The sequence below is a fragment of the Natator depressus genome, chromosome 24 (genome assembly GCF_965152275.1).
Source record: "Natator depressus isolate rNatDep1 chromosome 24, rNatDep2.hap1, whole genome shotgun sequence".
Classification (NCBI taxonomy): Eukaryota; Metazoa; Chordata; order Testudines; family Cheloniidae; genus Natator; species Natator depressus.
In genome coordinates, this window is record NC_134257.1 from 18,382,501 (window position 1) to 18,395,921 (window position 13,421).

Here is a 13,421-nt window from a genome sequence, read left to right on the forward strand (position 1 = left end):
GAGACCATCCTGGCTTTTAGGCTGAATCCATTTGGGTTTATAAGGAGCAAGAGGCTCCATCTTAATCCTTCAGGACACAAAGAAACCAAGCAATCGGATCCCTGCGCTGGGTTCCGGCCAGCAAAAAAAACAGCGAGGAGACTGGGGCTGTGAGAAACCGTCTTGAACAAAGCCTGGATCACGCTAGAGGACATTCTAGACTCTCACAGGTGTGTTTTCCCTTTGATTTCCTTGTTGCCATCTCCTCTGGTCTCCTTGGCACCACATATGCCAGGTGGTTAAAACACTTGTACGGCATCAGAACTGGGTCAGCTCAGGAACGTGGGCGTCTCTGGTCCATTGACGAGAGGCAGCAAACCCAACGCCTTTGCTGAGACGGTCCAGTGAGAGGAACTGGGCCCGGCAGAAGGAGGGTTTGTGGGGAAAATTCGGGGCTTGAAGGGTACTAACGTTGGCCTGCTAGGAGTACCCAAGTTGGGGGAAGCAGGCGGTTGGGGTTTGAGCTCTGGATCAAAGTTGTGCAGTTTTGAGACCACCCCAGATTACAAGGCAGGTATTGACTGGACCCTTTGTTACCCCGGAATTTCACATTCCTGCATGTACCCCAGAGCTTGCCAGAACGGCAGTCAGCCATTGCAGCTGCTCGCTTGCAATTTGCGAATCAGAATGGGCGGGTGGGACAGAAAGTGATGGAAGAGAGGAGAGTGAGTGGATAGCGGCCTGGGTTTTACGTGCCCGTGACATAGTGTTGTTATGTCTGCAAATACTAGAAATGTTTTGAGACGCGTAGTTGCTGATATTAGGAGAACTGGTGACCTGGTAGAGGTGATTAAGCTGACCCACTGGGAGCTGTAAGTTATGTGCTTCATTAGCGTTAGGTGTAAAATATTGGGTCAAAGTGAACGCCTTGGAGCAGCCCGAGGGAGCTTCTCTTGGGGCAAGGAGCTGACAGCTAAACTCCCCGCCAGCTGGATGGAAACAGGCCCTTGGAAGCCCGGCTTGTGATTACTCAAAACCAGCCTGTGGGTGACTGTATCTGCGATGTCCCAAACCTACGGCATGGGCGTGTGTGCTAGCTAACAAATTGTAGTTTTAGATAATGGGACAAAGCTCTGCCCTTGTCTCCGTGGGTCCCGCGTTTCCTGGCGGATTTCGCTCACCTCAGAGGCTCACTGTGACCCTCCACGTCGCCCTTCTCTCTCTAGAGACAAGGGTCGCAGCCTCCTGAGCCATTTTCATCAGCAGCCAGTGAGGGAGGTGAGGAGAAGCCACCCTCCCTTGCACAGTCTCTGTTCTCTCCCAGTCTCAGAGATTAATCTGGGAGTAAAGGGCGGAGGCCGGGCCTGTCCTCTACTCTGGGCTCCAGCCCAGGGACCCTAACAGTATCAGCTATGGTAGCTGACCTTTCAGAAACAGGACACGTACAATTCCCTGGGCCACTTCCCCACAGCGTCCCCCACTTCCTCAGTATCTACTTCACCCTTACCTGGATTCCTGGGTTCTATCCCCAACTCTGGGGGGGGAATGGGGACCACGCAGTGGGGGCTGGGAGCCAGGACTCCTGGGTTCTATCTCCAGATCTGGGAGGGGGGTGGTGCCTAGTGATTAGAGTGGTGGGGCTGGGCCTCAGGACTTCTGGGTTCCATCCCCGGCTTTACAAGTCATTTCTCAGATGGATGGTCTGATATGACCTGGCCTCCACTTCTGGTGGTGCGAACGGGCCCAGGGCCGTGCCAGGACGTGGCTGTGTCTCCACACCTGTTCTCAGCTTGTGGCTGCCCCCGATGGGAACATCTGCCTCTGAGACCATGAGGCTGATTCCGTGCAGTGAGAAATGCTGGGGTGCCAGGGGGGACGACGTGACATTCAGCAGGTAGCAGCCAGAGCCGGATGCTTCTGAGGTTTGCAGATGCTGTTAGCCCCAGCCCCCCTCTGCACCTTCCCCTCTGCTGAGCCCCACAGCGAAACCCACAGAAGAGCAGCCTCCAAGCACCAGACACGGTCAGGTTGCATGAGCTGTAGCTGCCACATCAGGGACTGACTCTGAGACACCACAACCCCGAGAGACACAAGTCAAGAAAGAACAGAAAGCCAATGAAAATTGGGCTAGATCTGGCCTAGCACTGCACAGACCCCCAACCGAGATCAGGGCCCCACATTGTGCCAGGCGCTGCACAGACCCCAGCCAAGATCAGGCCCCACTGTCATGGGTGCTGCACAAATGCACCATGAGAGACAGTCGCCGCCCCAAGAAGCTGTCAGCCTAAAGAGACAAGACAGTCAAAGGGGACATGGAAGGAAAGTTCTGTTCACAAGGTCACCCAACAGGTTGGTGACCTAATGGCGATTAAAATCCAGCTCTCCCAGCTCCCAGAGCCCTGTCCCTGTCAACAGAACAGACGGTCACTGTATCTTGCCTCTGTTATCCCTGTGGTTTGTTGCTCCCTTTTGCACTGCTTCTTCTTCCTCTTCCTGTATTTGTGTCCTCTTCCCTTTCTTCCTTCCTTCTGTGCCTGTCGGCTCACCATTCCTAGGGAACAACGGGAGGGGGTTGCTTCTCAGTGGGGGAGGAGCACATTGGTGATTTTAACTTAGTGGGAGTTTTCCAGTCCCCAAATTTCACAATGAAAAGATGCTGGATTCCCAGGCCCTTCTACTTTCCAAATGGGTTACTTCAGAACTGGAGGAAAACGTCCTTCAGAAAACCCATCGGGAAACCGTTCAAAAAGGAAGGTCAGGTCCTCACCAAGCCCTGATGGGAGGAGAATGATTCCAGCATTTTGTTGATCTTTATTGGGTGGTTTCACCAGCTCCAGCTGTTCACTCCCTCTGAGTTCTGGGGAACGTGAGAGAAGGCAGGGGGACGAAGGGAGGTGGTGGAATCTCCTTCCTTAGAAGTTTTTAAGGTCAGGCTTGACAAAGCCCTGGCTGGGATGATTTAGTTGCTGTTGGTCCTGCTTTGAGCAGGGGGTTGGACTAGATGACCTCCTGAGGTCCCTTCCAACCCTGATATTCTATGATTCTATGATTCTATGACGAGCCGTAGGGGAAGCGATTAGAGATCTCCATAAGACAATTGCACTCAGTGGACCTGACCTTGCTAGGAAAGAGCTGGCGAACCCACTGGCCCAATGCCCGGTCCTGGGATTGGATCAACCGCGGCATTGTTTGCCCGTGAAGACTGGATCCTGTCTGAGCTATGTAGGTGGAACGGATCAACATCTTCATGGCTTCGGAGGAGCACAAGCTAGCTGCAGGATTTCTCTCTGCCCCTTCCCCCTGCTCCATTTAGCGCTTTATCTGTTTCTCTCTCCCTTTGTGCTTCGGCCTCTATTAGTTCTTTCCTCTGTCTTCCCAGCACTGGGAGCTGCCCTCAAGACACTGATCGCCATTGTGTTCATCACTGGCCTGCCCATCCGCCTCGGCATGGTGTTGAACGGCTACATCAACTTCCATGCCGGCATCCGCATGAAGAAGAAGGCCAACGCCATCTGGTTCCTCGACCTGGCCATGACTAACGTGATCTTCCCCTGCATCCTGTCCTTCTGGTTGGGCTGCACGTGGCCAGGCACCCACGACCTCTTCAGCAGGTGGCGATGTGAGCTGAGAAACATCGTCACCTCCCTCCACATGTTCTCCAGCACCTTCCTCCTGACAGTCATCAACTCCGACCACTGCCTCTCCCTGGCCTACCCCAGGTGGGCCAGAAATCACCTCACGTCCCACCTGGCTTCCTGTTCTGGGCATCTTCCCTTGGGGTACAGCTTGAGACACCCAGATCTCTGGCATGCCCTGATGCACTACTCTGATGTGGTAAACCCAGGTTCATTTAGTTACTTCTATTATGAAAGCCGGCTCTTGGTGGGGGGAAAGGTGATGCCAAGCCCTGTTATTTATCAATTCCTGGTTGGGTTCCTGGTCCCATTAGCTTTCATCATCACCGGCTATGTCATTCTAGCTGCCAAATTGAGGGGATTAAGCCAGCTTGCTTATGCCAGCAAGCTCCACCTTGCCTTGGTCTTGACTTTTTTCCTTAGCTGGACCCTGTGCCATGTCTTCCACTTCCTTCAGCTCTTTGTTCAAGCATCACCTCTAAAGAACCAATGGTCCTTAGCCAGAGGCAGTGTCTTTGCTTATAGCCTGGTCTCTTTGAAGACCTGTCTGAATCCATTGTTTGGCCTCTGCTTGGGCCAGGAATTCGGGGCACAACAGAGATGCCCCAACCAAATGGACGTCGGATTAGAATTGGAACCAGTGCAATAGGGGAGCAAATGAACTCCCGGGGGAAATGGAGAATTTGTTTAGTTGCTTGACGCTTTTGGTATGACCGGATTTGCTGCAGGAAAACGGTCGTTTTGCAGAAATGAAAAAGTTCATTTTCCCCCTACGTTAACCATTTGCGGTGTTGCAAGCTTTCATGATTTTTTTTGTGACTCTCATGGTATTTGACTTAGAGCCCCAGCTCCTAGAAATATTATAAGAGAATTTTAGCAGCTTTCATTAAGAAAATAAGGACGTTTCTAGTCCTTTTGGAGAAAAGATCAAAAATGTAACCCAGAACGGAGCAGGAACAGAAGATACATAAAAAGAGCTCTGATTTATTACTATTTTTCTTAACTTCAAGATTTTTAAGCAAATTCCATTCCTTTTGGGGCCTGTCCCATGGCTTGTGAACATTTGGTGTTGGCTGTACTGCCCTTGTCAAATACTTGGAGGGAAACTGTAAACCAGAATGTCTGATTTACCAAGGGATCTTTGTCTTTAGTTTTTTGGTCTCTCTTTGGTCTTTTGTCTCCACTAGAGCCATTTGGAAAGTAGAATTTTTATTTTTATTCCACCGGGGGGCGGTCAGCTCCATAAAGTAGTGAAGGGCACAAAGAAAGGCAACTAGACCACACTCTCCTCACAGAGCTGGGGATAGACACCGGGAGTCCTGGCTTCCAGCCCCTCCTGCTCTAACCCACTAGACCCCACGCCCCTCCCAGAGCTGGGGATAGAACCCAGGAGTCCTGGCTTCCAGCCCCTCACCCACTCTAACCACTATACCCCACTCCACTTCCGGAGCTGGGGATAGAACCCAGGAGTCACTATGGAGGGTTTGGGTGATTGATCGGCATTTTGGAATGAATGAGATTTCCATCGGGTAATGGCCTTTTAACGGAAATGCAATGTTTTGGATCACTAATTAGGCTGCTTTTCTAAATGTCCCATGTGGTGTGAGGCCAACGCTGACAATTTCACTGAGTCTCAAAATTTTGAATGTTTCCCTTAAAGCCCCTCGACGGAGCCGGTGGATCCCCTCAGTGGCTGATGGGGCTGTGGCTCTGCAGAGGGTACGGTCAGGGTGGCACCTGGGCTGAGTCAGGGAAGATTCAGAACGGACCAATGGGGCATGGGGGAGTAGCTGCAGAGGGAACCTCATGGCCCCTTATCCCCACTACTACCCCCATCCTGTCCCCACCAGTGTGAAGACACCACCCCACATCCAGCTGCCCCAGCCCTAGAAGGGAGATTTCCCACACAACCCATCGCCCCATCCCTATTCACACAGCTGCACCCCACTTTGGCCTATTGGGGTGTGGCCTGGGTTGGCTCCTCCCTCTTCTGCCCCCCCACTGGTCTAGTCAGAACTGGATTGGACCAGCTCCTGCCCATTCATCTCTCAATATCCTGCAGCCAATTATTGAGTGGCACTGACTTGTGGCCAATCAGTGCGTGGCATGGCATGGGGAGGCAGCTGCCAGTCAACAGGCAGAGCGAGAGGGGAGGGGGAAGAAGAAGCCCCGCCCTTCTGAGAGAAAAGTGGGGAAGCCCCGCCTCCAGGGAAGAGAAAGCTCTGTCCACTCTGCACGGGGAGGAAGGGGGTGGGGTTTCCAGCCCATCTCTCTACTTATCTGAAGAGTCGACATTTTCGGCAAGACTTTTTGGCCTGTCCAAAAACGCCGATTTACTCTAAGTTGGAACTTTTCACGGGAATTCCGCAGATCTCCCGACTCAAAAAAGGGGTGTTGGGGGGGGGAGTTTTGAAATTCCAGATGAAAGAGTCTGATTCTTCCAAAATAACCTTTTTTTCCTGGCAAATATAAGCTAAAAAAATGTAAAAAGGGGTGGGATTGAAACACACCATTTCGAAGCGGTCGGAACGGAGCGTTTCGATGGGGGTGGAGTCTCTGCCACTGGCACTTTTTAAAGCAAGTTGGGATATTTTTTTAAGAGATCTGCTCCTGTTCAAACAGGAATTAAGTCATGGGAGTGGTAGGAGTTGTGTTATCCAGGTGGTCAAACTGGATCAGAGGTCCCCAGTCTGGGAGGGGCGCCCCCTAGGTGGGCGGCGAGGAAGGTTCGGGGGGCACGTCTGGCTCAGTTCCAGCTGCTGGCCCTGTCCCTGGGGCTGTTCTCAGCCCTGGCTGCCATCCCCGCACCCGAGGCTCCATGTCCACCCCCAGCTGTGGCCTCAGCCTCGGCCCCCTTACCTCTGTCCACACCCCTCCCTCTCCTAGAGCTCTGCTCCCACCCCTAGCGCCAGGGGGTGGTGGGAGGGATGCAGACAGGGGTAAGCAGGGGGTACGAGGTAAAAAGTTTGGGGACCAGTGGACTAGATGGTCACAATGGTCCCTTCTGGCCTTGGAATCTCTGATTGTCCCGAATCGATTTCCCCCCCCACAAGGTTTTTGGTTCATGAAAATGTTGGAATTTCAAGGTTTGGCTCCGGGTTGGGATGGGAACATTTTTCCTATGGTATGGGGAAACCCTTTTCTGCCCAGCTCTGCCAACCCCCTGCACCCTCGGCCCGCCGGTGCTAACGGTGATGGTGGATGTGGGTTTGGATGGCGTAGGACGGAGGAGATCACGCCCTTCCAGCCCCCCTGGGCCCACCCTGCCTTTCCATATGTGAACAGCACCTTACACCCCTTCTTCGGGAATCCCTACCAGCATGGAGAAGAGGATGGAGCCCAGTGTGAATGGACAGGCGTTCTCTTTGCCATCCTCTTCAGTCTGGATTCCTACTCAGCGTGACAGACAACAGCCCGGTCATCTTCATCGCCAGCTGGTGGCCGCTGTCTGGAACCTCAACTCAGCCATGGCCGACTTCATCTTCACCTCCTTCCTCTCCACAGAGGTGGCCTTCATCATCCTCCTGGGGGCAAGAACCAGCCCCCTCTGCTGCTCCCACCCCACCTGGACCAGCCCCTCTGTCTCTCTGCTCCTCCTGTAACTTTTAGTGCCATGTGCTCTGAGATGGTGGAGCTGTCCAGTGCTGAGAAACCTACCAGGCCTTCAGGAACCCGGGATGGCCGCTTTGGCATCTGGTTACCAAGCTCTAGGGCTGCACAAAGGGGCATTAAATAAGGGGGCGGGAAATCAGGTTGGCTGAGCCCATGGGCCTGATCTAGGTAGGCAGGGAGGGGTCGGGATACCGGGCTAGATGGGCCCATAGGGTGGATCCAGTGATGGTAGTTCTGTGTCCTGGCCCCTGTCTGGGCCAGGCTGACACAGGGAGGGGCAGGCAGCTGGCAGGGAGTCGAGCTGCCATGGGAAGGTGGGAACATTGACAGGGAAGGAGTCGGGGCGTTGATCCAGCTGCTCTGCGGTCTGTCAGTCTGTGCAGCCCCGAGCGGGAGGAGGATGGGTCTTGTGCTCTCTTGCAGCCAGAGACTGGCCCTTCTGACTATCACTGGGAGTCGGGACTCCTGGGTTCTCTCCCCAGCTCTGGGAGGGGAGTGGGGTCCAGTGAGTTAGACCTGGGTGTCCCTTGAGCATTAACTCCATTTGTGCAGGAGTTAGCGCTTGTCAGATCCCCGCTCCCACCCGGGTTTTAAATCCCGCCATGATGAAGGCTCACTGCATCTGGTGGACCAGAGGCGACAGAGGGGGATCTGGTTCACCCTATCCTGGCATCTGGCCACTAAGTGGCAGCAAGTTGGAGCCATCAGACAGGACGGTGACACTGACCAACCCCAGGGCCCTGCCCTTGGACCATCGTGTGTCGCAGGTGTTTTTTCCTCCCCTGGGTCCCTTCTGTCCCGTGCCCAGCTGTTCGCGATCCTTCACCCCCTCCCTGCCCCCCTCAAAAAAGTGACCTGCCCCGTAATCACACACAGGACTCCTGCCTCCAAGTCGTCCCCCCCTCCCATGCCCTGCTGTAACCCTTGACGCCACTCCCCTCCCAGAGCTCTAGTTCAAAACAAGTCATCTTTTACCATAGTGATAACTTCTTATAATGAGCTCACAACCCCTTTGAGTGACCCCCCCCATAATGAACTGAACCCCCCTACAGAGAATCCCCCCTTACAGTGAACAATTCACCCCTGATTGAGAAGGGGTCTTTCTTCTTTTTTAAATGAAGAAACCAGAATCTTTCTGCAACGCAGCTCTATTGTCTCTATTATCTTGGCTGTGTGCACCGTTCAGATCCAATTCCCAGCTCCCAGGATCTGCAAGGGCACCCGCATTTCATTTCGTACAGCCTCAGCTTTCAATAGAACTCTGCTCATTAAGAAACCGAGCGACCCGCTATTAAGGAGGAAAGGAGAAAAGCGAAGGTTTTGGGGTCTGTTCTCAGAGACCAAATGGAGACGTCATTTCAACAAAGTTCCTCTGAACACCAGATCTCTCCAGTTGGATGCCCCCACAATCACTCTTGGGTATAGAAAACACTGCTCAAGTTATGCTCACTGAATGCATTTACTACAGAGAAATCAGTGAAGGATCCCACCACCAGGTGATGGCATTTTGTTCTTCGTTGGCTTCTATCCATCTACACTGAAGCATCTGTTCACAGAAATGTAGGGTTAGAAGGAACCTCAAGAGGCCTTCAAGCATCTTCTCCCATGGTGAGACAGGACCAAGCGAACCTAGACCATCCCTGGCAGGGGTATATCAACACAAGCAGAGCCAAGCAGGTAATCATATCTGTGGAAGGGTGGAGTTCACTGGGTCAGTTTTGCCCCTGTTGATGTTGGGGAGAGGTTCTGGCTGAACACAGCTGAGGTTCCCAGCTCTCAGCAGATGCATGGTGCCTAGAAGACCTGGGAATCCATGTCTGTGGACTTGCTCTTCGTGTTCGCAGTGATGCTGGCAGCCTCCTCACTGAAGGCAGTTTCGAAGGCTGAGAAGAGGGAGCGGCGCAGCTTCTCCTTGAAGTCCTGACCCATGAAGACGTAGAGGATGGGATTGAGGCAGCTGTTGATGAAGGCCAGGCTGGCGGTCAAGGGGAGGCCGACAATGAGAGTGGTGTCCATGCTGGGTGTCCGGTTCATCTCCAGGAAAGAGAAGATGTGGTAGGGGAGCCAGCAGAGGAAGAAAGCCACGATCACGGCAGCAATGACCTTGAAGGGCTTCCCAGATCGGGCCAGTTGGTTCCTCCTTAGCTTGACCAAGATGGCACCGTAGCAGCACACGATGACAGTGAAAGGGATAAGGAAGCCTAAGATAAAGCGGCTGATGATCATGGCCCGGTGGTTTGTGTTTTGCCTCCTGTATCTCTGCTCCTCGGTGGCCCCTTCCCCCGCCGTGTCGAAATTGTTGTAGCAGTTGGTGATATTCTTGTTGTATGGGGAGGGTGCCGTGTGGCGGAAGTATAGGTTCGGCGAACACAAGGCCAAGGCCACGACCCACACACCCAAGGTTACCAGGAAAGCCAGGCGGGGTGTGCGGTGGTTCTGGGCCCACACAGGGCGCACTACGGAGATGCAGCGGTCTATGCTGATGACCATGAGGAGGTAGACGCTGGCGTAGAGATTGAGGAAGGCCAAAGTGCTGTTGATCTTACACAATGCCCTCCCAAATGGCCAGTGGAAGCCCAGGGCTGTGTAGGCCACACTGAAGGGGAGGAAGAAGGTGAAGATGAAGTCGGCCACGGCCAGGTTGAGAAACCAGATGGTGTTGACTGTCCTCTTCATCCGGAAGCCAGTGATGAAGATGACCAGCCCGTTGCCCGTCACTCCCAGTCCGAAGGCAATGGAATAGATTACCATAGTGACCACATGCATGCTATCGAAGAGCGCTTGCTTACGGACTCTATCTTCATCATTGTACATAGGGTCATCATAATAGAAGGCGGAGGAGACATCCAACAGAGTTGTGGGAAGAGAGGTGCCCTCCACAGCCATGGGGATGTCTTCAATTCTCTCTGCCTTACTTCTTTCTCCACCTGTCACACACCAACACAACTCATCCATTAGTTATCTCCCCTGGCAACCTCCCAACCAGCCAGTGACTTGGAGGGAACACCACCCTTCAGAAGGACCAAGGGAATGTGGGACTCCTGTATTCTGTTGCACGACATTTACACTCAGTGAGAAACTTGGACAAAGATGATAGAGAAAGGGGACCAAGATACTCTCCTGGCCCCTAACTGGTAAATTAATTTACTTATTTCCCGGTCACTGTGTTAGGTCAAAGTCTTCAAACTCAAGGATGGTAAAAATTGGAGAGGACTCAGAGAAGAGCAATGGGAATGATTCAAATATTGGAACTCCTGCTTTATAGTGAGAAATTCCAGGAAATCCATCTATCTGGCTTAACAAAAAGAAGTTGAAGGGGTCCCAGTCTATAGATACCTACATGGAGAACAAATATTTGACCATGGACTCTTCAGTCTAGCAACCAAAAGCCTAACAAGACCCAATGGCTGGAAGTTGAAGCAAGACAAATTTTGACTGGAAATAAGGGGCAACTTTTTAACGGTGACAGAATTCACCATCGGAATAACTTCCTAACAGCTCTAGTGGATTCTCCATCACTGGCAGTTTCAAAATCAAGACTGGAGGTGTTTCTAAAAGATTTGACTTTAGTTCAAGCAGGAATTACTGGGGGGAGGTCTATGATCTCTGTTGGATGCCATTGGGTGGCCCTCCAATAATGGACTTTTTGGTTTGCTGGTGATTCCAAACAATTGAGGAGGAAAAATTGTTTCAGATCGAACCACAATGAAATTTTTTCACAATTTTCGGAAAAATCAGTTTGGGGAAGCATTTCCTTCTACCCGAACGGAACCATTTCATTTGGATCTCGAGTGTTTTTCATGGCTTCAAATCATTTAAACATGGATAAAATTCAAGGATATTTCAAAATGAGAAGTCATTGAGAATAGACACTTTTGGTTTCCAAAAATGCCCAGTGGAAATATTTCAATGAGGGGGGTGAGCTTTGTTTTTTGGCAGGCCGAGGGGGGGCGGGATCCTGAAATGAGCGATTTAGTGAAACCGTCCTGGATTCATTAAATGTTTCAGTGTCACCAAATCTGCATTTTTCACTGAAAAAAAAAACAATTCAATCAAAATGTTTCACCAGGTGATACTCAAAAATCTGTAGGCTGCCACTGGGGGGCCCCCGGACACTGAGAAATTCAGATGGAAAAACAAAATGCTTGTGGTTAGTTGTGTGTTGCAGCACGATCAGTGAATTATTTATTGCTATTTCAGTGGGGTTTAAATTATTATTCAGCTTAGACCCTCCCATAGTTACCCCGCCATGACCTTCAGACCTTGCAGTAGGGGATGAATGACCCAATTGTGGGAAACCTGGGGGAGGGAGGTGTTCTGTGCCCCACAGTGATTAGCAGGCTGTTCGTTAATAGCTCCCCTCCCACCCGGGATATGCTTTGCAAACTTTCAGACAAAAGTTGGGGATGATCAGCACGCCTGGGTTCTACCTCCACCCCTGGGTCGGGAGAGGGGACCAGGGGGTTAGAGCAGGGTGGCTGGGGTCAGGACTCCTGGGTTCTATTACTGGTACGAGAAGGGGAGTGGGGACCAGTGGTTTATAGCAGGGAGGGCTGGCTTTTAGGATTCCTGGCTTTGGGCTCTAGTGGTTACAGTGGTGGGTACAGCCCGGCTAGCCAAGTCCATAAATCTGGCACATTTCTTCTGAGAGGCAGCATCTCCACGTGGGAAAAACTTCCCACGGTCAGACCACCCTTACCCCAAACTCTGCCCCCAGTTAACTGATCTGTGCAGGGAGAGTTGGGGCTGCCTCCCCAGATTTTGGGGGGCAAAGACCTGGAGGCCTTGAGTTAAACGAAGGGCTGGGAAGTGCACGGAAAGATTTGTAAAATCTGTAGCAACTGATTCCAGTAAAGGCTAGTAACCGGGCAGCTGGAAGGCTCTCTGCCCGCCTCTCGTGGCTGCCAGCCCACTCCTGCAGCTATTTCTTCAGCACACCCTGTTCAAACACCAGCTTCTCGACACGCAGGCCTCAGGATCCGTCCCCCCCGCCCCGATGTCCCAACCCAGGGGTGGTTGTTAAAGAGGGGAAGAGGAAAGGCAGACTCCATGCCACCCCTGTCGCAGCACCACTTCCTCTTCTGAACGGGATGGGAGCTCCAGTTACTTTAGTTATTAGATTTTACCCCTCCAGAACCAAGAATACAGCCCAGCAGTCCTGGCTCCCAGCCCCCCCACAGGTGGGGAGAGGACCCAGGAGTCCTGGCTCCAAGCCTCCACCCCCACTCTAATCCTCCAGACCCCACTCCCCTCCCAGAGCCAGGGTAGAACCCAGGAGTCCTGGCTCCCAGCCCCCCTGCTCTAACCCTAGACCCCACTCCCCTCCCCAGAGCCACATAGAGAACCCGGGAGTCCTGGTCACCTTCTTATACCTCTGGGTGCTCACGGTGCATGTGATGTCTCCTTTCCCGTCTGTGGGGCTCTCTAAGGTCAGCCTCTCCCTGGCTGATCCTCTCCTCTGAAGCCAGCCCCGTCTGCTCCTCTCGGGTAGTGGATCTCAAACCCTCCAGAGGCCCGGGATGCCTTTGTATGTGCTGCTAGCAAGGCGTGATCCACAGCACTTGACCAACACAGGAAGAACACTGAGCCTCTGCCCCAACAGAGAGAACAACGGAAGAGTTATGTAACCCTTGACAGCTGCACAGGCGTGGAACAGGACTCCTGGGTTCTATCCCTGGCTCTGGCTGAGGAGTGGGGTCGAGTGGGTGATAGCAGGGGGGTTGGGAGCCAGGATTCCTGGGTTCTATCCGTGGCTCTGGCTGAGGAGTGGGGTCGAGTGGGTTAGAACATGGGGGTCTGTGAGTCAGAACTCCTGGTTTCTGTCCCACAGCTGAGTGGGGTCCAGTGGTAAGAGTAGGGGGCTGTTGTATTAATTTATACTAAAGGAGCCCAAAAGTCAAAAGTTGTGACCACGAATCTGAAACTGTACATTAAACAAGGTTCAGGGTTTGCTCCACAGAATCTGCAGCCTGTTTATGACCCCAGCAAACACCATTTTATTAAAGAAACGGGGCGGGGGGGGAGAGAGTGAATTCCTTTGCCATGTAAAGTATTAAGTCAGGCTTTCACTTGAACCATAACCCTTTTGCCCTTGGGTGCAGAGAGATTTTGGGAAGGGAAAACCCACCTGGTCCGACAGCCTTTTAGCTGGTGCCCGAGATGATCCCTGTCCTTTGGGGAAAGGAGGAGAAGTCA

The 13,421-nt window shown here is 52.5% G+C and overlaps 1 protein-coding gene across 2 annotated transcripts; it reads right to left on the reverse strand.

The window, feature by feature from the left end:
* Positions 1 to 8,423: 8,423 nt before the first annotated feature.
* On the reverse strand, positions 8,424 to 12,815 carry LOC141977132 (chemerin-like receptor 1). 2 transcript variants are annotated; one of them, XM_074938457.1, is made up of 2 exons: positions 12,599 to 12,815; positions 8,424 to 10,153 (listed from the first exon to the last, which is right to left on the reverse strand). In XM_074938457.1, the coding sequence occupies exon 2, from the start codon at positions 10,110 to 10,112 to the stop codon at positions 9,021 to 9,023; it is 1,092 nt and encodes a 363-aa protein (XP_074794558.1). In that variant the 5' UTR covers positions 10,113 to 10,153; positions 12,599 to 12,815; the 3' UTR covers positions 8,424 to 9,020. The 2 variants fall into 2 exon arrangements, with proteins under 2 accessions (XP_074794558.1, XP_074794559.1); XM_074938458.1 differs by having other exon boundaries at positions 12,589 to 12,815.
* Positions 12,816 to 13,421: the final 606 nt, after the last annotated feature.